The following is a 27,012-nucleotide window of genomic DNA, read 5'->3' as shown; positions in this document are numbered from 1 at the left end:
ATATGTCAAGCTTGAGACATTATGACATCATTTGGTGACGTTATGAGGCAAACGCATATTTTTCATGGTTACTCTGTAGAACGATTCTCATCGGAATCTCTCGTCGGCAGATATTCCTCAAGGAGTCGCTCCTGGTGGATAGCAGCTCTGTTCACCTCGGTGTGACCTTAAAGAAGTCACACGTGGTCACCTTTTGGCAAGATACGGGTCACCCTGCGGGTGACATTGGTTTATTTTTAATATTTTTTGTTATTTTCGATTTATTAATTACTTATTTATTTCATTTCTCATCTGGATAATATCTCGGGCACCTTTTGAGTGAAGAAACTGATATTTGGACACGACGGTGAACAAGTGATTTGGCTAAAAAGTTTTTTTTTATTTTTTTTATTCATTGATTATTAATTTTTCGATGAATTATTTAATTTTCAAAAAGTTACAGATTCGAATGAAACTGTGATGGTTTTGGAATACAATTAGCCAATTCAGAAATTAATTATTTTACGATTGCTATTTATTTTAATTTTGCAATTAATGAATCAATCAATTATTGTACGCCACTCCACCCCAAATCCGTCTCCATGTGCTGCACGGCGAGTACATATTATTTGTACACGCTCACCTCAGAAGTACATTTGTACACACAAACTAATTATTATTTATACAAATTTCCCTCAGAAGTACATTTGTACACATCAAGTATCATTTTCTGTTTGTCTTGATTGTTTGTCTGTTTGTGTACAGAATATCCCAACAAGCTCAAATGAGCTAAGATCCTCGTCCTCTTAATGATGACGTCATTGTGATGTATCAGGTTTGCGAAAAATTATCTGTGCTAATGCCCGGCTTCATTCCCGCAAACAAAATTCAAACAGCTTGCCTAGTTTCGGAGATAATGGTAGAGGCGATTTCCATTAGCGGCGATATTATGATGTCAACTTTTTTTTCTAGGAAGAATTTCCAAAATCGGAGATGGTTACTGCCTGCGCGTGGGCTTTCTGCATATACATGGCAAGTTTCACGAATATCCGATGAAAAGTCTGGGTTGTGAAACAAAAAATGTCAAAAAAATAGGAATGACGTCATAAAAATTGATATGACATCATAGTGATGTATCATATGTGTGGTAATTCATCTCTGCGAATGCCCTGTTTGATTCCCGCAAACAGAATTCAAAAAGCTTGCCTAGTTTCGGAGATAATTTTTTAGGCGATTTCCATTAGCGGAGATATTTTGACGTCACAACTTTTTTTTCTAGGAGGAATTTTCAAAATCGGAGATGGTTACTGTCTGCGCAGGGAATTTTTACATATATATGCCAAGTTTCAGGAAGTTCCGATGAAAACTGTAGGCTGTGAAACAAAAAAGTCCACAAGAAGAAGATGAAGAACAACAACGTGAGTAAAATTTAGAGATCCTCCACGAGGATCTAAAAGTTATAGACGGATCCAGATAAAATTTTGTGGACAGGTTGGGTGGGTGACACAGACGAACTATTGGATTTTGGTGAAGATCTGGATCTGGATACGAGAATTATTTCATATTTGAAGTGATTCTTCACCATTGAAAGATACGGCCAAAAACGATATATAGCACGATATCTCAAAAATGTATTGGACCTGTTATGTTCTCGTGGATCAGGCGTTATGTGGTGGAGGTATGTTCTCGACCGAGTGCCCTTCTAGTTTTACTTTGTTTCATATCTTGGTCTATTGACTGCCAAAAAAAAATATCAGTGAATCAACCTTTTTTGAGCAAATACTCCAATACTAGCCATAACTTTGTATAGAAGATAAAATAAAATAGAAAACATTTTAAAAAGAAATAAATAAATAAACATTACGTTTTTGTGGGATTTTCTTCAAATAACAAGATCAAAATTATTATCATTATTTTTTTTTTTTTGCAACGATCATCCATGATCCCAAACATTGAATAAAAAAGCATAATGATAACAATAAAATAGAAATAACAAGTAGTGGTACATTCAAAGCCCACCGCGCCAATGCCAAATAAATATCAAATCCTCCAGCACGCGACATCACCAGGACGCCTTCGGCACCCGGCGATGCCACCTTACAGCACGTGGAGACGGAATTGGGAGGGAGCAGTGTTCAATAATGTATTGATTGAGTAATTGCATAATTAAAATAAATAATAATCGTAAAATAATTTTCTTAATTAGCTAATAGCACACCTAAACCATCACTGTTCCATGCAAACCAGAGACTTTTTGAAAATTAATTAATAAGTGCCCTTTATAGCCAAATGACTTGGTCAGTGTCACGTCCAAATATCAGCTTCCTAGCTCAAAATGTGCCTGAGATATTGCCAAGATGAGATGAGATGAAGGAGGAGAAGGGGTGAGGTGGGAGTCCAGAGGGAGATGGGTGGGGTTGGAGGGAGGAGAAGGTGTGAGAGGAATGTCCTGGGGTACCTTTGCTGGTGTTAAATACCATAATAATGAAAGTGGGTTTGTCCACCTAAAATATAATTTGTTTCAAGTAATAAAAACATTTTTTTTAAACGCAAAAGGATGTTGGGATGTTACTCCAAAAAATATGTAAAAAGGTAGGGGTGGTCAAAAGAAATGATCATGTGAAACTTTCCCGACATCTTTCTTTGATTCATGGTTGTCCCAAGAAAAGACAAAGTTATAATGAACACACACACACACACACACACACACACACACACACACACACACACACACACACACACACACACACACACACACACACACACACACACACACACACACACACACTGAACAAGAAGAGTATTTGCCGGCTTTGACTGATCTCGGTCTTTTGCTTTGTTCCCCCCGTTTGCCATGGTCTGGAGTTACTGAAAAGTGATCCCTGTCTGACAATCAGCTGAACAGAACAGGCAAGCTCTCAAATGTAGCCTAAGCAGATTTTTAGAGAAGATACTCCAACTTTAGTTTTGGATCGCTTGAGGACGGAAGCTCTGCGCTGGGTTGCGCTATGAGAGGGTGTAGGGCAGCCCGGAATCATGGTGAAACCCAATCCTTATCCCTGTGTCGTAAGAGGCGACCAGGGTTGCGTCAGGAAGGACATCCGGCGTAAAACCTGTGCCAAATCAGTATGCGGATCATAACGGATGATCCGCTGTGGCGACCCCTAACGGGAGCAGCCGAAAGAAGGACAACACAACACTCCAACTTTAGTTTTGTATACAGTGGGTCGGACCGACATTTTTTTTTCTGCACCATCCCCACATAGATTCTGGAATATCATATTGGAATAGCAAAATTAAATTATCCTCCCACGATGAAGCCTAAGTTCAGGGTCTGTTGCTCTCACATCGCAGGCAAGTCGGTGGTCTCTGTTTTGTTTTGTTTTTTCTACCATCTAATCTCCAACATTGCTCCTGCTCTGTCTGTCTTCTGACCCTCCATATCTACTCCAGGATGAAAAGGACATTCTTCCAGTAACCCCCTCTTCCAGTTAAACTTCACTGGACTCTTCAACTCTTTTGTTCCATGCTTGTGTCTGGAATCGCCTCCAGAGCTTGTTCTCTCCCACTTCCCTCCAGGACCAAATGAACAGTGGACTGCCATCTCTTCTAATCCCTAATTCTGACTCGTATACCTCCAGGCTCTTCTGCCAGCCACTGTAACATAAAATAGGTGTACATATATGCAAAGATGTGACTGTTTACAAGATTGGCCATTGCTCATGTACAGATCGCAACAAATAGTGTGGCCGTCCTGTTATTGATCCCAGGGTTATGTGACTTTAGGTAGACAAATACAGAAAGTCAAACATTTGGAGGAATGCAAATTGAAGAATAATGAAAATGAGTCTTATGAAAATAAAAATGAGAAAATACTTAAGAGGAAATTCATAGATTAAATCAGATCAACAATATATTCAACTTGTTAGTGCTGAAACCTTTTTGTTTAATTCTTTTTTTCGTGATTTAGATGTCAGTCTCTTGCCTAAAGTCGGAGTCACCTAAACTTGTGCTTCATCGCAAATGCTGGAACCGAGTTGTTGGAGGATTTTCTCAAGGTTTGCAAAATTTTCCACCGTAAAGACGTGCTCACTGTCTGGATCACTGGCGATCTCCTACAACAAAACAAAATGGAGACAATGAAATCGACACAGCAAATGACAAAGTTAAACAAAAGCAGTTGGAAGTTGGAAGAACATAAATGAGAGATGAAGACTAAAGTAGGATATTTGAAGAAGAAAAAGAGTACCGTACCTTGAGTTGGTCAAGATTTATATTCCCTACACCGATGGAGTAGACTGTCACACCAAAGTCTTTTACATTCTTTGCTGGGATCGTGACTATGTCATTGGCATTGCCATCAGTGATCAAGATCAACACCTGGAAAAAAGGAATCGGCAAACAATCTTAGTATGCATCATGGATGGATCTATGTTTCAAGCAGAGGAAGTAGTGCTAGCATTGTGGGGAAGTCTGGTTTCAGCCACACCTGGAGTATTATATTGTGTCAGCCACTTTGTAATAAAAAGGATATGGCTGTGATAGAATGGGTTCAATAGAAGTAGATACAGCAGGGATATTGTAGGAGTGTTTAGGACATTAATGAGGTTCGACAGAGTAGATTTAAACAAATAATTGTGAGGTGGTTATTGGGAATACGAGTAGGAAGAATAGCTTGGGTAGATAAAAAGCTCACATCAGGTTGAGACAGTTACATATATGGTTTAAAAGAAAGTAGATGAAATGTGGAATCATTCAACAAGGAGAGTAGTAGACAAATTATATATAATACTAGTGGGATATATATATATATATATATATATATATATATATATATATATATATATATATATATATATATATATATATATATAATAATACACATTGTAAGCAAGAACGAACCATGCTTCCAAATTGTCTCGGCTTGCTCACCTGCATTTTTTTTCATTTATTTATATTTTCATTTACGGATGCTTTCCAAAGGTTCTGTGATTTCCCCCCCCCCCCCAGTGTATTAGTTTCGATGCCTGGTGTTGGCTTAATTGTTAGGGTGGCAGGCTTGGGATCCTCGGGTCCTGAGTTCAAATCCTGCTTGGCTGTTTAATTAATACCCGGTGGGGTTAACTCAGCCTGTCATCCTTCCAAGGTTGGCAAAATGAGTACCAGCATGCTGGGGTGATTGAGCCATTTGAGTATCCTGCATCAGAGTGGTGTTCTGTCCAGGATTGTACCCAATAGCCCAGGAGACTGCTTAGGCAGCACCAACACTCTGCACAGAGTATGGTCCCAATGGATGGATGGATGCTTGTGGGCATGTATGAAAATGGTGAAACTCTCAAAGTCCAGGATCACTGCTGAACTCCTCATTTGTTCTTCCCTTTTCCCTCCTGTGGAACCAATTACCATACTCTCTTCAATCTCACTTTTACCTTCTAGTCTTCAAGACAGCTATTTACCACCATCTCAGATCATGCACCATCCCAAACTATCATCTTTACTACCCCTGTTAACCCTTTCCCCTCCCACTCACCTCCCCCACCCCCCTACCACCCACCCTCAAGGCCACCTCCTTCCAAATTCCATTTTTCCTTCCCGAGAGTTTGCTTCTGTATCCATCTTGTCCACCCCATGCGTCCTCTCCTCTGCCTCCTATTCATCCCACCCCCCACCCATTATTTATTCAGGTCTCCCTCTATTTTGTCCTTTCATCCCTGCTCTCTGACCACACATGCCAAACTCCTTGTCCTCCCCTCCCCCTTTCTTCCCATTCTTAACAACACTCTTATTCCTATTCATTAAGAACAACGTTAACATTAAATAACGACAGACAATATTTAATACCCAATCTCATTAAAATTCCACCTTCAGTAAAAACAGCGGATAGATAAGCTCAATGATAAAAAAAATAATAACATACAGGTCTGTTCATGGAAAAAAATCCTCAGAAAAAGGCCTTTCATGATATTGGTTTTATGGTCGCTGGTCAAGTAGTTTAAGAGAAAATCGTCAGAAAGACAAACAAACAAGAAAGATGTCATGCATCGCACTATACTTGTGAAAACCACGCAACAAATTTGGCCTTTAAAATATTTGGTGTTTGGATTGAATAAATGACCAAATCTGCAAATCCTCATCAAATTTAAAGTCGATCGGATGAAAATTGACTTATAAATTTGACCTATGTTGATGTTTTGGTCTATGTTGACGTCAAAAATAATTGGTTGAATTCAGTGAGCTGATTTGAATATCTTTTTCAACTTTCAAATCAATTAGCTGAAAAAATGACGATTTTAGAAACTTCACCTTGTGATGACCTTTGATATGACTTTTGACCTCAAAATCAATAGGCTTCTCTGTTGAGACTACCTCTACAACTTGTTAAAGTTTCAGGATGATCGGTTAAGAATTGTGACCTATAGCCAATAAGCAGACAGACAAACAAACAGAGACAGAATAACCAAATCAGGTCATGTCAGGTCTTGGAGCATGCGCCGGAGCAGCGCGTAGCTGCGTCCACTTTCCACCAGTACTCCAGGGGCCTCTGTCTGACCATCCCCCAGGCAGATGCGTGGCCCACCCCATCTCCTTGAGATGGTGATCAACCACGAGGTACATGGTCGGCCCATTGACCTCCTTCACTTATGAGGCTCCCTGGCTGAGAGAATCTGGTGAGCAGGATCAGCGTCAGGAAAATGAGCCACATGTCCACACAACCACAGCTGACACTCACAGACTATGCAGATAACAAATCTCATTTGAGTCTCTCTCAGTAACCGCACGTTGGACACAAAGTCCGACCAGCGATAGTCAAGGATTCTCCGAAGAGACCTGGTTCCAAAGGAATTAAGTTTCCGTCTCAGATCCCTGGTCAGAGTCCAAGTCTCACATCTGTAGAGCAAGACTGGAAGCACCAAGGACCTGAAGTCTCAGACTTTCGAAGTCCTGCACAGGTACCGACAGCGCCAAACCCCATGCTCCAGTGAATTATTGACACTCCAGGCCCAATCCTGACGTCAACTGACCTCTGGCTCACAGCCAGCAGAGACATGAATATCACTGCAAATGTAAGTGTATCTCTCCGTGACCACAACATCCTCACTGCAAAGAGTTGCAGACAAGATAGCAGCATCCAAGATGTCATTCCATCCACACATTGGGACCATACTCTCTGCAGAGCGTTGGTACTGCCTGAGCAGTGTCCTTGGCTATTGGGCACAATCCTTGACGGGTCGCCACTCCGCCACAGGATACCAGCAAGCTGGCACTCATTTTGCTGACCTTGGAAGAATGATGGGCAGAGTCAACCCACCTGGTATCAATTCAACAGCTGAGTGGGATTTGAACTCAGGATCCTTGGATCCAAAGCCCACCACCATAACCATTAAGCCAACACCAGGCATGAGATGTCATGGAAAGCCTGGGTCTTAGTTGTGATCCAGGAAACCCATAATCCCAGCGGCTCCGACGACTCATTCAGAACCTCTCGTGCCCCCAAAAGAATATCCAGAGTCTCCGCAAAGATGACTGCATCATCTGTGAAATGAAGGTCAGAGATTTTGACATTCCCAAACGATGCACCACAGCTTGATCTCTCAAACATCCTCCCCAGAATCCAATCTATACAAGTGTTGAAAAGTATGGGGACCTGTACACACCTCTGACAAACTCCAGTAACAACTGGAGATAAGTCAGAGATTGGATTACCACATCTCACAGCACTCTCAGTCTCAGAGTATAGTTCAGACATCAGATTGATCAGTTTTGGAGGCACCCCACGAAGATCAAGAATCCTCCAGAGGGCATCCAGATTCACTGAATCAAATGCTTTGCAGAGATCAACATAGGCTGCAAGCAACCCCTGCCGAAACTCTCGTCTGCGTTCAGTAAAGATCCGAAGAGCAAGGATATGGTCAATCGTTGACCTCTTTGGTGTAAAGCCTGATTGCTCTGGGCGCTGTTGCTCAAGCAGGTGGTGGTGAACCCTATCAAGAATTATCCGAGCAAAGACCTTGCCTGGCACTGAAAGAAGCATCACCCCTCGACTGACCAATATACTTGAAAAATCTTCGATTTTGTAAGTAACAAAGAAACAAACAAAAATGTTATTATTTATGTAGAAGATACTTGATTGAGAAATGCATTTTACTCTATATGCAATGAGAAAACTTTTCTACAGAGTTAAAGTATTCTCCTATTCATCTTCCCATCTGGCTTGGCCTATTGGTGTTCCCATCTGGCTTGGCCTGTCGGTGTTCCCATCTGGCTTGGCCTGTTGGTGTTCCCATCTGGCTTGGCCTGTCGGTGTTCCCATCTGGCTTGGCCTGTCGGTGTTCCCATCTGGCTTGGCCTGTCGGTGTTCCCATCTGGCTTGGCCTGTCGGTGTTCCCATCTGGCTTGGCCTGTCGGTGTTCCCATCTGGCTTGGCCTGTCGGTGTTCCCATCTGGCTTGGCCTGTCGGTGTTCCCATCTGGCTTGGCCTGTCGGTGTTTCCATCTGAACATGGCTCGTAATACAGGGGGAATCCACTTTTGAATCCCACATGTCCAGATGTTTCTGTCCATTGCATACTTCTATCCATATAATTCCTGTCAATGTTTGCTGATGTCTATTCATGTCTTTTTCATGTCTGTGAAACATCTGCATGAGCTTTAGATTATCTTTGGACGGGCACGGACCACTCGGTCGGGACGGCGGGGCACGGACCACTCGGTCGGGACGGCGGGGCACGGACCACTCGGTCGGGACGGCGGGGCACGGACCACTCGGTCGGGACGGCGGGGCACGGACCACTCGGTCGGGACGGCGGGGCACGGACCACTCGGTCGGGATGGCGGGGCACGGACCACTCGGTCGGGACGGCGGGGCACGGACCACTCGGTCGGGACGGCGGGGCACGGACCACTCGGTCGGGACGGCGGGGCACGGACCACTCGGTCGGGACGGCGGGGCACGGACCACTCGGTCGGGACGGCGGGGCACGGACCACTCGGTCGGGACGACGGGGCACGGACCACTCGGTCGGGACGACGTCCGCAGTAAGTGAACGATTTGCTAAGAATGACGTAGCATGTTACTGCTATCGACTGAAGGGCGTTCGGCAAGTGGCTGGCTTAAGCACTCAAGCAATCACTCCAATGAAATGGTTGATCAGGAACGGCTGGCCAGGCTGTGGCTGCATATGCCATATAGGACCTGCTTAACATTAAAGCCAGTCTTCACGGTACCGCCTGTAGTTAAATATATTAGATGAATTTGTTGAAATAATGACTTTATCCACGAAAGTTTCTCTTTGATGTCGAACAACCAACCGTGGAGACATTGCAAAGTTTAATTGCCTGTGAAATAAACATTGCAAATAATCCTCCAGATTGCCTGCTCGTCTGTGCACGTCACGTGGTACATCGGTTCACGGTCCGAGGAAACCTTACAACTTTATCTTAAAACGTCCATTTTTCACCAGATTTGCTTTGATACCCTGTAGAGCACCTTGTGAAACCTCCAGAAATGCAGACACATCTGTCAGATGCTTTGGATAAGCAGTCCCTCTGGGGGACAGGGCGGGAGGTCAAGCAGGGAATGTATTGAATCATATCGCTCAATGAAGCTAGTTAAATTTGGCAAATAACGAAATTTTTTGTTTGTTCAATAGAATTCTCCAAACAGTGGAAAAAGATAAGTTTAATGCTTTGGAAATTTCACATTTTCTTGTGTATATGTCGAGGAGGGAACTTGCTTGCTTTACATTGCTTGCTGAAAGTAAATAGATATATAGGCTGAGTTGTAAGACTCGTTATTTATGTAAATTATCAGATTTCACTCCAGATTTTGACACTTGTTTAGTCCGGATGATATCCGATCTTCAAATCCGAAATAATAATTCGATGATGTACTTTAATTAGTCTGTGAGAGTAGATCGTGGAAAATTGCATCATATAATAATAATAAAGCATGAAATCATTCCACGCTCCAAATTTGAAAACTATAGCATTTCCAAAAGTGATGAAAACAGCGATGGAAAATAAAAATAAAAATAAACACTTTATCGTTGAGAAATCATTGCAGCCTGTTCCAAGTCAAGGTATGATTGAGCAGGCCAAAAAACATGGTGGCTTCAGAGCCCTGCGAGGTTACCCAGGAGACACCTTAAGACCCCAGAGTGAGGTGGCTGAGGATGGGGCCTGATAAAGGATGTAATTAAACAAGGCCGTTAATTATCTTCAAAGGGGTGTTTTAAATAACACAAATACCCAATTTTCACTCTGGCACTTCCTTGGAGTTCTGTTAGTATGCATGCAAAGCTTCAGGGTGATAGGTTTGATGGTTTTGGAGTTATCGAGGAGACACACACACACACACACACACACACACACACACACACACACACACACACACACACACACACACACACACACACACACACACACACACACACACACTGCCATTTACAAGTATAGATTGAAATTACCATTGCATTCCAACATGCCAATGAACTGCTGATTTACCTTGGCAACGGAAGGTCGGGCCTTTGCTTCGAAAACATTTTTCAGGGTATAATCCAAAGCTTTTCCTGTGTACGTGAAACCTTTCATGTACGACACTGAACTGATGGCTTTATGAAGGTCTGCAGCATTATTATACTGGTCTAGATTGAAGTGCAAAGTGTTCTTGCCACCGAAGAATGATCCACTGTACTGCACCAGGGCAACACGTACTTTGTCAGCACCAATATTCAGGCTGTCCACAATCATTTGTACAGCATTCAAAACCTTCATGAAGTTGTCTTCTGTAACGCTGGTTGAGCCATCAAGTAGGAACACCAGATCAGCTTTCTGTTCAGCTACACACTCTGTGGAAGGGGCAGAGAAAGCAGTGAAAAAGGTGTGAGTGCACGTCTCTGGCATTAGTGCATCAGAAGGAAGGACAAGTTGTTGATTTCTCTCTTCCCGTCCATTCAACCAACAACCTGGTTGTGTTTCTGCACTACTCACTGTCAAAATGTTACCCTACTGTTCTACACCATGCCTGGATTTTGTTTACAAAGAAAAGGCAACAAATAAATGTCAACAATGAAACGAGGTGAAGGAATTTTTAATGGACATTAAGCTGTATGATACTGTTGTGGTTCTCTAAAACCGGCACTCCTCCGAGGTAATGGCACCCAACATATAGCCATCCTCGGACAGTTATTACCTTTGCCAGAGGAGAGGATATTGCATTTGGGTCCGTTTGTTTGTCTGCTTGGCCACACAGAACTTTCGTGTTTTTTTTTTCTGCAACCGCTTGTCGGATTGATCCGAAATTTTCACCATTGGTGTGACTGCTCATGTAGAATGTTATAATGACAATTATGACGTCACAAGTCATGTGGTGTGGTCGCCATATCGGAAAAATGGGAAAACTTTGGACCTTTGTATCCCTGAGACTGCACCAAGGAAAATATTGAAACTTGGCACATAGCAAATATTCCTCATGGGGAATTAGAGCGATTTTTATGACGTCATAGGTGCCCTCGTTATGACATCATAATTGCATATGTAGAACGCCACATCCGATCAGTATGAATATTTTTGAGGGTCATCTAGGGATAAAATGGTCCACAGAAAAAAACAATTATGACGTCATTGGTCACGTGATTGGGCAACCATATTGGGTTTTTTTTTTTAAACCTTCAAAAATCCTCTTCTCTGAAGTGACTGAACAAATCGAGGTGAAACTTTACATGTATGACCACCTGTCCATGAGGAACAATAAGGTTCACACATGATATCGTATGTCAAATGGTTTGGCAGCCATATTGAATTTACCCTAAAACCTATAAAAATAAATACACCACTCAAGAGAAGTCCTGGTGAGGGTCTGAAATATCTGATTGCTCTTTTTCTTGTTTCATTAGTATTTGTTTTGTTAGCCCTTTCCATATGTCTAGTGGGTAAATGGGAAAGATGTGTTGCATGGGGCTTGCTTTAAATGAGGTCTTCAATCCTTTATTCATTCTTTGCTTTCATCCCTTTTCTTTACTCTATCTCACACATGCACAAACCATGCAAGCACGCAAGCAGAAAAGTAATGATGCCAAGAATGCGAGGAAACACAGCGAGGTTCATTTGCATACACGCGCCATTTTCCATTCAAACTGTGTGCCAAAATTCAACTGCCACCTCACCTCAGACTCTTATTACGCTCACCACAATGCTGCAATGCTTACCATAACCACTCCACACATCTTCTAAAAATCCCCACAACAACCTATGTCCATGCTTTCACCACAAACGCCACAACTACGATCATCAACCCGAACCTCTTCTCTGCAATGCCTCATCTATGACCACCTATCCCAATCTCTTCACCACAAATTCCACAACGCTTCTCTCACCTTCCAATAACCACCGCAACTGTCAACAACCCCTTGGATGCTCACCACAGTCTCGGAAGGATAATGAGAATCGGGGTGTTTCGGCGTGTAACTCGAAGTGCAAGCGTGCGCTGGGGTTCATTCGAAGATGTGCGGATAGCTCTGGGTTTTCTCCAAATAACCATGCTAAATGGAGTCCAGCGCACTTTTGGAGCCGGAGAGTGCTCCTGCAGACTCTCACCCCATGTTAATTGCAGAGCTCTGATGTTGGAGTAGCGCGGGGGCAAATGAAGCCATTTTCGATTCCGAAGCTTGGTGGGGTGTGGCTACGGTGCAGGACAACTGCTATGCACCAATTGGGAGCTCAGAAACGCCTACAGGATCGTTTGATCTGATTATTGGCTCCTCTCTCGCTCAGGGCCCATAAAAGGAGCAATTCTGCTCACAATCTGCATTTCTCAGGCTCTTCCTTCATCCTGGCTCCATCAGGCAGTCACCGAAGAACTCTGCAGAATTGGAGCGAAATCTCACCACAAGTCAGCACGACCGAGAGGAGAGAGTGGTGCAGCCAAGCCAGGAGATTAGGGTGGAGCAAGCGATTGCCAGAAAAGGCTGGGATCAGCCCCGGGTCATCAACGCTCAGTTTTGGATGCATCCAGCAGCCAACATTGACATTTACAGACCCTCACACAACTCCGTTAAAGTCTATCTCTCAAGCATCTTCTCACGCATCTATGTTTCATCCACTGTTGACGCACAAGAGTAATCGGCGAGGGCAAGCCCCGAACAACCAATATTTTTAGTGACCTCACTGTCTCACACCTCTCACACTTTCCTCTTAAACCATGATGGAAAACACACTGCACGACACTCACACCTCTCACTCCCATGCTGTAGACACCTTCAGTTTTCTTACCTCCTTCCCCTTTCTAAGCAATTGGGTTGTGCCGGTCCGTCGACCGTGCCAGGTACCACAACGTCGCGACTCAGCTGCCTTTCTTTCTTTCTGGGCTACCTCTAATTTTCCTCGGTGTGTGTGTGTGTGTGTGTGTGTGTGTGTGTGTGTGTGTGTGTGTGTGTGTGTGTGTGTGTGTGTGTGTGTGTGTGTGTGTGTGTGTGTGTGTGTGTGTGTGTGTGTGTGTGTGTGTGTGTGTGTGTGATGGCACCTGCCATGTACAGTGTAAGTTTAGACTGTATAAATTTATCAGGGTAAAAATGCACTGTCTTCTTTTGTGAATATTGCATTTCATTTTTCACACCCACAAATTCCTTGCTTTCTCCTGCTGTACATCTGTGAATAAATCCATTACTGTGCCAGAAAATTTTCCTCGCTTTGTTAAAATAAATCTCCTTTGTTATAAATGTACCCAGCTCGTTTTTGTCATTTCCTCCATTGGTCCAGCATGGTGCACACATTAGCCTAGCTGGGAAATTATACCCCAAAATCTGCTTATTAGCCGGTGAGTACTTGGCAGCTCTGCTTGACTGCACCTGATACAGTAAGTAACGCAAGTACTCATCGAGGGCATGATTCCCCGATAAGGCGACCGTGTGTTCCCAGTTAAATGGTAAACAGATGGGGGACACTGGGTCACGGGATTAAATTATTGGCGTTCGCAGTCGATTAGCGACTCGCTGCAATACTAAATTAGTGTGCGACGGCCTGCGATTCCCGGTGAGTCCGGGGAGAGACCAGGGTTATCGCCTCCCTCATACTACTGCCCCTCCCCGACCCCATTGCCACAACAATACCTTGGCTCTCTGTGCATCTAGCAGTTATCGGTTGTTTTTGTTTTGTTTTTTCCAAAATAACTTGTGAACCACTGAAGGGATTTCAATCAAACATAGCCGAACTTGTTACCTCCGCCAAAAAACGGTGGAATGAGGTTATGTTTTCTCCTCTGTTTGGCTGTTTGTTTGTTACTTGCAAAATCGAAGATTTTTCAAGTATATGAGTCAGTCGACTTTGTTATTGAATCTGTCTGTCTGTTTGTTAATCGCCTACAGGTCACAATTTTAAACCGAGCTTCACGAAACGACAACACATGGTAGAGTTTGTCATAAGCAAGAAGCCTGTTGTTTTTGAGGTCAAAAAGTCAAAAGGTCAACATAGAACAAATGTCAACAAATTAGTCAAATTTCTAAAATCCTCAATTTTCATCTGATTGACTTGAAATTTGAACAGGATTTGCATATTACATCACTGAATTGGGAAACCAACAATTTTTGAGGTCAAAAGGTCAAAGGTCAACTCAAGGTGAGACTTCTAATATCATTTTCAATCTGAAAAATAATCAATTTTCATCCGATTGACCTGAGGTTTGATTTAGATTGTCAATTTTAATCTTAATGAGATTGACAATTTTATATATCCATGGCAACCTTTGGAGAAAGAGGGGGTGGTGGATTTTGCAAGTATCATGCTCTGCACGATGTCTTTTTCTTGTTTGTCTGTTTGTTTGTTTGTTTGTGTTGAGGATATCTCAAAAAGTTGTGGATGGATTCTGATGAAATTTTGTGGACAGATTGAGTGTGTGACAAGGACAAAGTGATTAGAATTTTGTGAATATCTGGATCTGGATACGAGAATTTTTTTTTTTTCAGTGATTCTTCACCACTAAGAGATAAGGCAAAAAATCATATATAGCTTGATATCTCAAAAGTTGTGGATGGATTCGGACGAAACTTGGTGGACTGTTGTTTGGGTGTTTGACAAGGACGAATTGATTCAATTTTGGTGAAGATCCAAATCCAAATCCGGATATGAGAATTTTTAATTTTCCAGTGATTCTTCACCATTGAGAGATGCAGTCAAAAACTATTTATACCATGATATTTCAAAAAGTTGTGGATGGATTGTGACAAAACTTGGTGGATTTTGTTGGGTCGGTGATGACAAGCCATTGAGATTTTGGTTATGGTCTGGATGCAGATCAAGCCTTTCAGTGCCTATGAGTTAGTTAACATTTAATTTTTAGGTCTCTACTATGCTTTCCCCTTCCTTTACGCTCTTCTTTTGTATGGAGCACATGGCTGCGGGTAGTATCATTTGCAGCTGTACCGCTTCTGGAGTGCCCCTCATGCAATTCCCCCTGTAGGTGAGAGCAGGAATTTGGGATTTGTTCACAGTGCCAACGATTGCTCGCCTACTCTTATCAATGGACACCATGGGATCTTAACATCCACAAACTGATGCTAGCAAGGGGAGCTTCCGGCTGAACAACTTTCCGATGGAGCAGTATAGAGAGCTGCCTCGTCCAGCATGTGAAACGCCGTTATGAACGTTTATAGTTGGGTCGGAATTCAAACCTAGACTCGACAGCTCAGAAATGAGTGCTCTGGGCTATCCTGTGAGCCCCACTAAATAACAATAATTAAGAGCAATTCAGTCTTAGCTGTTGGACGATTCAAGCAGCAGAAGTGGAACATTTGTTCTTGTAAAACTAACTTTTAATTCTTACAATAATAATACTTTAACTAAATAGTTAATTAATTAAGTTAATGTAATACTTTAACTGCAAGCATGGGAACAGCAAGAAAACGATGATAATGACAAAAATGTAAACAGAGAAAAGGGTTCTGCAATTTCTTAATCTAAATCATTTTACTGGAATGAAATGACATCTTTTTTTAACAAGTAGGAAGCATTTGCTGTGTGAAGAAATCAAACTTGTCAAACCTTTAACAGCAGAAGCTGTCACTTCAGGCTGAGTCGCAGGTTCTGGGCTTGCAGGAGAAACAAGTGCTGTTGTCACTAAATGAGACAAAATAAAAATAAACCAACACTCAAAGATTATTATAATCACTCTCACATCATAATTTATGAGAAACTATTTTTGACTTCCGTTTATGACTTCAACATATGGCATCACATTTGCATTTCGGCAAATGACGAATCATATTGTTTGTTTCCATAGATATTGCAGGGAATTCTTTGATGTCACATTTCATCCTTTCATATTAAATTGAATAAAACCTTAAGTTTGAATTGAATCGTAGTTCATGAGTAGGATTAAAGTTGTTGACGAATTGCTAATATTTCTTTCTGTATTCTCTCTTCTCTCCATTTTGCTGTTCATTCATCCACCTGCCTGTTTGTGTTTCAGTGTTTCTTCACCATTTACTGTCAGTGTTACCCTTCTCCTCTTTGCCACCCAGCTATTTATGCCTCGATTTTGTTCACAATGAAAGGGCAAAACAAATACATTTTGATAATGAAGGTAAAGAAATGTTTCATGAGCATTAAGTCACATAATACCTAATTTGGTCCCCATCTTGGATCACAAAGTATTAATTCGGATACTTTTACGTTCATACAGATCTTGAGGAGCTTTCATAAAATATTTGAATGTTTCTACGAAACCTTAAATTTATTTTCACATTTTAAGAAAAGGCAGCTAAATATACATCATGACACAGTCAAGACAGAACCAAAGCAATAAGGGGCGTCCACATATTACGTTTACAAGGTAAAGCCCCCCTGGGGTAATGGTTAGGGGTGTTGTTTATTTTTTCTGTTTATTAGTTGCAAAATCAAAGATGTTTCAAGTATGTTGGTCGGTCGATTTTGTTATTCTGTTTGTCTGTCTGTCTGTTTGTCTGTCTGTCTGTCTGGCTGTCTGTCAACCATCTACAGATCACAATTTTAAACCGATCTTCATGAAACTTCACCAGCTGGTAGAGTTCGTTATAAGCAACAATCATAATGTTTTTGAGGTCAAAAGGTCAACATAGCCCAAAGGTCAACAACTGATTTCTAAAATTCTCAGTTTTCATCCAATTGACTTGAAATTTGAACAGGATTTGCATATGAGGTCACTGAATTCAACCACCAATTATTTTGAGGTCAACATGGGCCAAAAGGTCAACATCGGCTAAGGTCATCAACTTCTGTAAGATTTCTAAAATTCTCAATTATCATCCGATTGACTTGAAATTTGAACAGGATTTGCATATCATGTTACTGAATTCAACAACTGGTTATTTTTTAGGTCAAAATGTCAGCACAGGCCGAATTTCTAAAATCATCAATTTTCATCTGATTGATTTGAAAATTGAAGAGGATTTGCATATTTGGTCATTGAATTGAACTTCCGATTATTTTTTAGGTCAAAATGTCAGCACACGCCGAATTTCTAAAATCATCAATTTTCATCCGATTGATTTGAAATTTGAAGAGGTTTTGCAAATTTGGTCATTGAATTGAACTTCCAATTATTTTTTTAGGATAAATTTGTTTTCGTGATTTTGCAATCTGGTGCTATGCATGATATATATCCTGTTTTGTTTATTATTGTTATATAACTTTATTTTTCAGTCCATATCATGCATTCCCCCTTATTTTCGACTCAACATGACTGTAACATGAAACACCAGATTAGCCAGATATTTTCATCAACCAATCTTCCCGTCAAGATTATTTGCATGCCAATCTCCTCCAGTTCATCCCTCCTCCTCATACCCACCCTCTTCACTCCTGCAATCATCCTGGCCAGTTGTTCTCGCAAACCTGTAACTTCTGTTGTAGTCTCTCTGTCAGTGCCACGGTCTCCAAACCTCGATCAAAATTAACAGTAAAATCATCAACACATGAAAAACTTCAATCTTTGCAATCACCATTGAACTTTTGTCAATAAAACCCAGGTGGCTCACTAATGACAACTAGCGGAAGGTGTGAGTGCTTTCCCCTCATACCTACTCCTTCCTCACACCAACTTCCATTTCAAGTGTGCTATGGAGGTGGGGCCAATCCCCACTCTTTGTATTTTCCTTGTTAAAGCCCCAAAATGGACAAGTGAGATATCCATTTGCAAAATGAACTCACTAAATGTTGAACAAGTGGGACAGAGGCTAATCTTCCAATGAAGGGTTGTCTTTGTTGGGGTGCATTCGTTGATATTGTTGATTTTCATTCGATGTAAAATTATTACCATTGATATGATATTCATGTATTTACATTTCACATCAATTATCTCACCACCAGGATGGAAGTTGCAAAAAGCGAACCACTCGACCCATAGGATATCTCGGCTCTGGCCTAATGTTGTAACCTACATTTGGTAGCATTCTGAATGGTGGATATGGAGAAAAAGATTTTTCAGGTATTTATGTGATTTTTCCCAAACATTTACAAAGTATGCCATTTTGACACTTTCGGTCAGGTGAGCAGCATTACCTCCACAATGTAACATCCCTACCCTGGCCTAATGTTGGAGCATTCTGATTTGATAGCATTCTGACTGCTGTGTCTGGAGAAGAAAATGTTTTTGAAGGAATTTATGTGACGGCCATTTTGACACACTTCCGGTCATGTAATCGGCATGGTCTCCACAAATTAACATCAAGACTCTGTCCAAAGGTAACACAACGTTGGTGTCATTCTGACTGGTGAGTCTGGAAAAGAGGATTTTTGAAGAAATTTACCAAGTCGGCCATTTGGACCTACATAGAGTCACATGACCGGACCGAGCTTTGCAATCTCTGTTACCACTCAAGAGTGTAATGTTGCTGCCAAATTTCAGCCGGATCGGCCCAAAAGTTTTTTCGGAGAAGTCAAAATAGGAGACAGATGAACGGACATACTGGCAGATGGACAGATGGTGCATGATGACAATTCCTAATCTATGATTTCAATTCCAGATAAAATAAAAAGTGCTCTATTAGTTTTTGGTCAATGACGTCATGAAATCATCATGCTTCGTTTCAAAATTATCAGTTGGACCGTCCAGCAGGAGTTGCGAATAAGCGAAAAATTGTGACAAGTTCCACTGCCTGAATGATTGACTGACTGCCTGACTGACTGACTGATTGATTGCCCAAATGACTGACTGAAGGATATCTTTATGGTTTTACGATCTCATTGATTCCCTTGATGAGCTAAAGGGCATGACAGTAAATCAGAATTGGCATTACATGAGATTTTTAATATCTGAAGGAAGAAATGTAAAAGAGTAAAATGTGTTCTTTTCTGTTTATTATTGGTAAAAATCACTAATATTGCTGTAAATGATAATCTTGTACTACGTCTACTACTTTTTCATCGGTCCAATCATTCCCTGATTAATGTGGGATCAGCAGGGAAAGTTTTTTTTGCGGGACAAGGTCCTGATGGAATGAATGACGAGACCCGATGTTTTATTGAACATGATTTGGAGAGGTATTTGTAATTTACTCAAAGTGCTGGCGATAACTCGACTACTTTTCATAAAAGCCACCATGGGGTGTTTAACTTCCACCAACCAATGTGAACAAAAGAGACTTCCGATTGAACATCCTTCCGACGGAGGAGCAGAAATTGATGCCTCAAATTTCATGTGAAACACCAAGGTGACAGTTTATCGTTGTATTGAGATTCCAAACCAGACGAGATAGCTCAAAAAGCGAGTGTCAATAACTCTGGCTATCCAATCATCCCAAGTAAATATCAATATTCAAGAGTAATTAAGACTTTCTTGTTGGACGATTCAAAGCAGCAGTCACAGAAAAAACATCGTTCTTGGAAAACGATACCAAAAATAATCCATTTCAAAATACATTAATGGCAAAATTTTAAACACAGAAAGGGTTCTGCAATTTCTCTGCAAAGTCATTTTTATTGAAGACAACGACATGCTTCACAATAAGGAAGCAATTACTGTGGGAAGAAAAGAAACCTTCAAGCCTTCAACAGCAGGAACATTGGACTTACCTTGAGGCAGAGACACAGGTTCTGGACTTGGAGGAGAAACAGGTGCTGATGTCTCTAAATGAGACAAAATAAAAATAAACCATCACTCGAAGATTATTATTGTCATTCTAACATCATAATTTATGAGAAACTATTTTTCACTTCTGTTTATGACTTCAACACATGGCATCACATTTGCATTTTTGCAAATGACGAATCATATACGATTGTTTCCATAGATATTGCAGGGAATTCCTTGATGACACATTTCATACTTTAATATTAAATTGAATTAAACTTTAAGTTTGTATTGAATCAAGGTTAATAAGTTGGATTAAAGTTGTTGACAAATTGCTGATATTTCTTTCTGTATTCTCTCTTCTCTCCTTTTGCTGTTCATTCATCCACCTGCCTGTTTGTCTGTCGGTGTTTCTTCACCATTTACTGTCAAAAATGTTACCCTTCCGCTCTTTGCGACCCAGATATACATGCCTCAATTTTGTTTACAATGAAAGGGCAAAACAAATACATTTTGATAATGAAGGTAAATACATGTTTCATGAGCATCAAGTCACATAATACTTCATTTGGTCCCCTTATTGGATCACAAAGTATGAATTAGGATACTTTTATGGGTATACAGATCATGAGGAGCTTTCATAAAATATTTGAATGGTTCCACTAAACCTTAAATTAATTTTCACATTTTCTGAAAAGGCAGCTACATGTACATAATGACACAGTCAAGACAGAACCAAAGCAATAAGGGCCGTCCACATATTACTTTTACAAGGTAAAGCTCACCTGGGGTAATGATAGGGGTGTTGTTTATTTTTTCTGTTTATTAGTTGCAAAATCAAAGATGTTTCAAGTATGTTGGTCGGTCCATTTTGTAATTCTGTTTGATTGTCTGTCTGTCTGTTTGTCTGGCTGTCTGTCAACCACCTGCAGGTCATAATTTTAAACCGATCTTTATGAAACTTCACCACCTGGTCGAGTTCATTATAAGCAAGAAACAATGTTTTTCGAGGTCAAAAGTTCAAAGGGTCAACATCGCCCAAAGATCAACAACTTTGCCTGATTTCTAAAATCCTCAGTTTTCATCTGATTGACTTGAAATTTGAACAAAATTTGCTTATCAGGTCACTGAATTCAACCACCAATTATTGTTGAGGTCAACATGGGCCAAAAGCTCAATATCGGCCAAGGTCATCAACTTCGGTAAGATTTCTAAATTTCTCAATTTTCATCCGATTGACTTGAACTTTGAACAGGATTTGCATATCATGTAACTGAATTCAACCACTGATTATTTTTGAGGTAAAAAGGTCAGCGCAAGCCGAATTTCTAAAATCATCAATTTTCCTCCGATAGATTTGAAATTTGAAGAGGATTTGCATATTTCGTCATTCAATTAAACTACTAATTATTTTTGAGGTCAAAAGGTCAGCACAGGCCGAATTTCTAAAATCAATTTTCATCCGATTTATTTGAAATTTGAAGAGGATTTGGATATTTGGTCATTGAATTGAACTACCAATTATTTTTAAGGTGAAATTTGTTTTAGTGATTTTACAATCTGGTGCTATGCATGATGTCTATCCTGTTTTGTTTATTATTGTTATATTACTCTTTATTTTTAGGTCCATATCATGCCTTCCCCTTATTTTCTACTCAACATGAGAGCAACATGAAACACCAGATTAGCCAGATTTATTTTAACTAATCTTCCTGTCAAACTTATTTGCATGTCAATCTCCTCCTTCAGTTCATCCCTCCTCCTTATACCCACCCTCTGCACTCTGTCAATCGTCCTGACCCAGTTGTTCACGCAAACCAGTAACTTCTGTTGTTGTCCCTCTGTCAGTGCCACAGTCTCCAAACCTCAATCAAAATTAACAGTAAAATCACCAACATATGAAAAACTTCAATCTTTGCAGTCACTATTGGACTGTTGTCAATAAAACCCAGATGGCTCAATAATGATAACCAGCGAAACGTGCGAGTGATTTCCCCTCATACCTACTCCTCCCTCACACCAACTTCCATTGAGAGTGCTATAGAGGTGGGGCCAATCCCCACTCTTTGTAATTTCCTTGTTAAAGCCCCAAAATGGACAAGTAAGATATCCATTTGCAAAATGCACTCACGAAATGTTGAACAAGTGGGACAGAGGCCCATCTTCCACTGGAGGGTTGTCTTTGTCGGGGTGCATTAGTTGATATTGTTGATTTTAATTTTAATTCGATGGAACAGTATTACCATTGCATATGATATTCATGTATTTACATTTCACATCAATTATCTCACAACCTGGATGAAAGTTGCAAAAATCGTACCACTCGACCCGTAGAATATCTGGGCTCTGGCCTAATGTTGTAACGTACATTTGGTAGCATTCTGAATGATGGATATGGAGATAACGATATTTTCAGGAATTTATGTGATTTTTCCCAAACATTTACTAAGTATGCCATTGTGACACTTTTGGTCAGGTGAGCAGCATGACCTCCGAAATTTAACATCCCTACCCTGGCCTAATGTTGGAGCATTCTGATTTGTAGCATTCTGACTGCTGGGTCTGGAGAAGAAAATGTTTTTGAAGGAATTTATGTGACGGCCATTTTGACACACTTCGGGTTACGTAATCGGCATGGTCTCCACAAATTAACATCAAGACTCTGACCAAAGGTAGCCCAAATTTGGTATCAGTCTGACTGGTGAGACTGGAAAAGAGGATTTTTGGAGAAATTTACTAAGTAGGCCATTTTGACCTACTTGGAGTCACATGACCGGACTGAGCTTTGGAATCCCTGTTACCAGTCAAGAGCGGAATGTTGCTGCCAAATTTCAGCGAGATCGGCCCAGCAGTTTGGCCGGAGAAGTCAAAATAGGAGACAGATAGACTGACGTACGAGCAGACGGACAGATGGACAGACGGGCGGACGGTGCATGATGACAATACCTTTTCTGTGATTCCAATTCCAGATAACATAAAAAGTGCTCCATTAGTTTTTGGTCATCGATGTCATGAAATCATTATGCTTCTTTTCAAAATTATCTATTGAGCTGTCCAGCAGGAGTTGGGAAAAAGCAAAAAATTGTGACCAGTTCCACTGCCTGACTGACTGACTGATTGCCCGAATGACTGATTTCCTGATTTTTTTTTTCCTGACTGAAGGATATCTTTATGGTTTTAAGATCTCATTGTTTCCCTTAATGAGCTAAAGAGTATGACAGTAAATCAGGATTGGCATTACATGAGATTTTTAACAGCTGAAGGAAGAAATATAAAATAGTAAAATGTGTTCTTTTGTTTTTATGACGAAGAAAAAATCACTAATATTGCAGCAAATGATAATCTTCTACCACTTCCACTACTTTTTCATGGGCCGACTCATTCCCTGATTAATGTAGGATCAGCAGGGAAATTTTTTTTTGTGGGCAAGCTCCATGATGGAATGGATGACGACAGCTAATGTTTTATTGAACATGATTTGGAGAGGTATTTGTTATTTACTCAAAGTGCTGGCGATAACTCGACTACTTTTCATAAAAGCCACCATGGGGTGTTTAACTTCCACCAACCAATGTGAAGAAGAGAGACTTCCGATTGAACATCCTTCTGACGGAGGAGCAGAAATTGATGACTCAAATTTCATGTGAAACACCAAGGTGACAGTTTATCGTTGTATTGAGATTCCAAACCAGACGAGACGGCTCAAAAAGCGAGTGTCAATAACTCTGGCTATCCAATCAGCCCAAGTAAATATCAATACTCAAGAGTAATTAAGACTTGCTTGTTGGACGATTCGAAGCAGCAGTAGTGGAAAAAACATCATTCTTGTAAAATTATCCTGAAAATAATACATTTCAAAATACATTAACGCTAAATTTTAAACACAGGAAAGGGTTCTGCAATTTCTATGCTAAGTCATTTAAACAGAAGACAACGACATGCTTCACAATTTTGTAAGCAATTACTGTGTGAAGAAAAGAAACCTTCAAACCTTCAACAGCAGGAACATTGGACTTACCTTGAGGCAGAGACACAGGTTCTGGACTTGGAGGAGAAGCAGGTTCTGGTGTCACTAAATGAGACAAAATAAAAATAAACCAACACTCGAAGATTATTATTATCACTCAAACATCATAATTTATGAGAAACTATTTTTGACTTCTGTTTATGACTTCAACATATGGCATTACATTTGCATTTTGGCAAATGACGAATCACATATGATTGATTGTTTCCATAGATATTGTGGGGAATTCCTTGTTGTCACATTTCATACTTTCATATTAAATTGAATTAAACCTTAAGTTTGAATTGAATCAAAGTTACTATGTTGGATTAAAGTTGTTGACAAATTGCTCATATTTCTTTCTGTATTCTTTCTTCTCTCCTTTTTCTGTTTATTCATCCACCTGCCTGTTTGTGTTTCGGTGTTTCTTCACCATTTACTGTCAAAATGTTACCCTTCTCCTCTTTGCCACCCAGCTATATATGCCTCGATTTTGTTGACAATGAAAGGGCAAAACAAATACATTTTGACAATGAAGGTAAAGAAATGTTTCATGAGTATTACATCAGATAATACCTCGTTTGGTCCCCCTATTGGATCACAAAGTATTAATTAGGTTACTTTTAGGGGTATACAGACCTTGAGGAGCTTTTATAAAATATTTGAATGGTTCCACTAAGCCTTAAATTAATTTTCACATTTTAAGAAAATTCAGCTATATGTACATAATGACAGTCAAGACAGAACCAAAGCAATAAGGGCCGTCCACATATTATGTTTGCAAGGTAAAGCCCCCCTGAGGTAATGAAAGTGGTGTTGTTTATTTTTCTGTTTATTAGTTGCAAAATCAAAAAAATTTCAAGTATGTTGGTCGGTCGATTTTGTTATTCTGTTTGATTGTTGGGTGGTCGCTAGACTACCACTTTTCTCAGGTTTTCCGTATGTCTGTATGTCTGTATGTCTGTCTGTTTGTATATAATGGACAGCTCTGGAGGCCAGAGGAGTCAACCAATTTTGATGAAACTTGACTGGTAGGTTCATACCAGGATCTAGTTCGGTGCTTTTGAGAAACGTTGCTATGGACGCCACCGTTGCCGAGCAACGGGACTTTGAAATTTTTGAAAAAATCCGAAAAAAAAATTCGAAAATCAAAAATTGGCTTTCGCGCTTTTATGCGCACGATAATCAACCTCTTTGTCAAAAATATTCAGCCCGATCCGTCAAAAACTGTATGACTAGTATGCAATTATATAGGGACCACCCATGTCTCCAACCAGCTTTCTGTCTGTCTGTGTGTCTGTCCGTCTGTCAACTGCCTTCAGGTCATAATTTTAAACCGATCTTCATGAGACTTCACCATCTGGTAGAGTTCGTTATGCGCAAGAAGCATAAAGTTTTTGAGGTCAAATATTCAAAAGGTCAACAACTTTGTCGGATTTCTAAAATCCTCAGTTTTCATCCGATTGACTTGAAATTTGAACAAGATTTGCATATCTGGAACTGAATTCAACCACCAATTATTTTTGAGGTCAAAAGGTGAATTTCTAAAATCATCAACTTTCCTCCAATTGATATGGAATTTGAAGAGGATTTGCACATTTGGTCATTGAATTGAAATACCAATTCTTTTTAAGGTGAAATTTGTTTTCGTGATTTTGCACTCTGGTGCTCTGCACGGTCTATCCTGTTTTCTTTATTATTGTTATATTACTGTATATTTTTTGGTCCAAAGCATGCCTTCCCTAATTTTCTACTCAACATGATAGCAACATTAAACGCCATGATTATTAATGAAAGTCTATAAGACAAAAAGTCAAAAATATAGTCATTTAATTGTTTAATTAATTATGTATTTTTACAGTGTTCACATTTGTATGTGAACATCAATTCTTCCTCTTATTCTTATTCTTTCTTCTCTTCCCTTTATAAGAGGTGAAGTCCATAAGTACCAATCTTCTTCCCTGTCGTGACCTGTCTTGTTGAGTGCTCGCCAAGTGCCTTAAGCACTGCAATGAAATGGATGATAAGAAATGGCTCGCTTGGCATGTGATTAGCAATCACCGAACATTCATATTAACCACACACCTCCCAGACATGCCCAAAATGTCAAATATGTCCGAATTGGACAAATAAACACTTTTTTAGGAGTGAAACTGCTTGTAAGTTTGATTCTGGAGCTTAAATTTTGTAATTTTGCTTAGTTTGAAAGATACTCGTCGTGATCGCATGTGTGAAAATGAAATAAACCCATGAATGCTGGTGTCTCCAGTTGTTTATAAGCATTGCAGTGTCCCCAGCGATTCGTAGCTATGACATTAAGAAATCGTTGTTGCCTGATCTAAGTCAAGGCAAGGTTGAGCAGGCCAAAAAGATGGCAGCTTCAGACCCCAGCGAGGTTTCCTCGGAAACGCCTTAAGACCCCAAAGAGCGACGTGACCAAGGATGCACCTCATGAAGGATATAAATAAATACGTATGTTAATTATCTTCAAAAATTATCTTATGTATCTTTACTGTCGCCAAACTTGTTTGAAAATATCAATCTTTCTTCTTCATCTTCTTTTCCGTTTTTAAGGGGTGAGGTCCATTTGTACCAATATTCTGTCCTGTCTTAACAATGATACTCCTTCACTTCCTCATGTTCTCAGCTATCTCTCTCCACTCTCCAACCACCCCACTTTATGGATATCCCTCCTACGGCTTCCCCTCCACTCCCATCTCATGTTTATATGTGTACTGTGCCGTCCACCTAACAGTGAAGACTCCATCTACACCTCACTATCCGAAAACATGGACCTCTTCTATCTTCTCATCCAAACTCTCTCTCTCTTCCTCATATGTGGTGACTTGAATTGTCATCATGCCAGTTGGCTCGGTGTGGGTACCTCTCTCACCTGTCATGGTACTTCAGCAAAAACTTTCTGCGACTCATTAGGACTGACTCAATCTGTCAACTTCCTGACCCGGATCTCAACCAATGGTACTCCACCT

The 27,012-nt window shown here is 40.5% G+C and overlaps 1 protein-coding gene across 1 annotated transcript in view; it reads right to left on the bottom strand.

Annotated features, from left to right (window-relative positions):
- The window catches only part of LOC147009763 (matrilin-1-like), a 56,197-nt gene that overhangs the window by 2,006 nt on the left and 27,179 nt on the right, over nt 1–27,012 (bottom strand). The window contains exons 6-11 of the mRNA XM_085861208.1: nt 24,035–24,088; nt 20,019–20,072; nt 16,011–16,085; nt 10,482–10,825; nt 4,234–4,359; nt 3,965–4,094 (exon numbers count right to left, since the gene is read on the bottom strand). Coding sequence (XP_085717334.1) covers nt 3,981–4,094; nt 4,234–4,359; nt 10,482–10,825; nt 16,011–16,085; nt 20,019–20,072; nt 24,035–24,088 — 767 coding nt within the window. The 3' untranslated portion in view covers nt 3,965–3,980. The remainder of the gene's footprint in view (nt 1–3,964; nt 4,095–4,233; nt 4,360–10,481; nt 10,826–16,010; nt 16,086–20,018; nt 20,073–24,034; nt 24,089–27,012) is intronic.

This window comes from Eptatretus burgeri, chromosome 17 (genome assembly GCF_056783735.1).
Source record: "Eptatretus burgeri isolate ZD-2024b chromosome 17, Ebu_testis_v1, whole genome shotgun sequence".
NCBI classification, from domain to species: Eukaryota; Metazoa; Chordata; class Myxini; order Myxiniformes; family Myxinidae; genus Eptatretus; species Eptatretus burgeri.
Note: the sequence above shows the minus strand (reverse complement) of the source record. Positions and strands in the feature narration are given on the sequence as shown.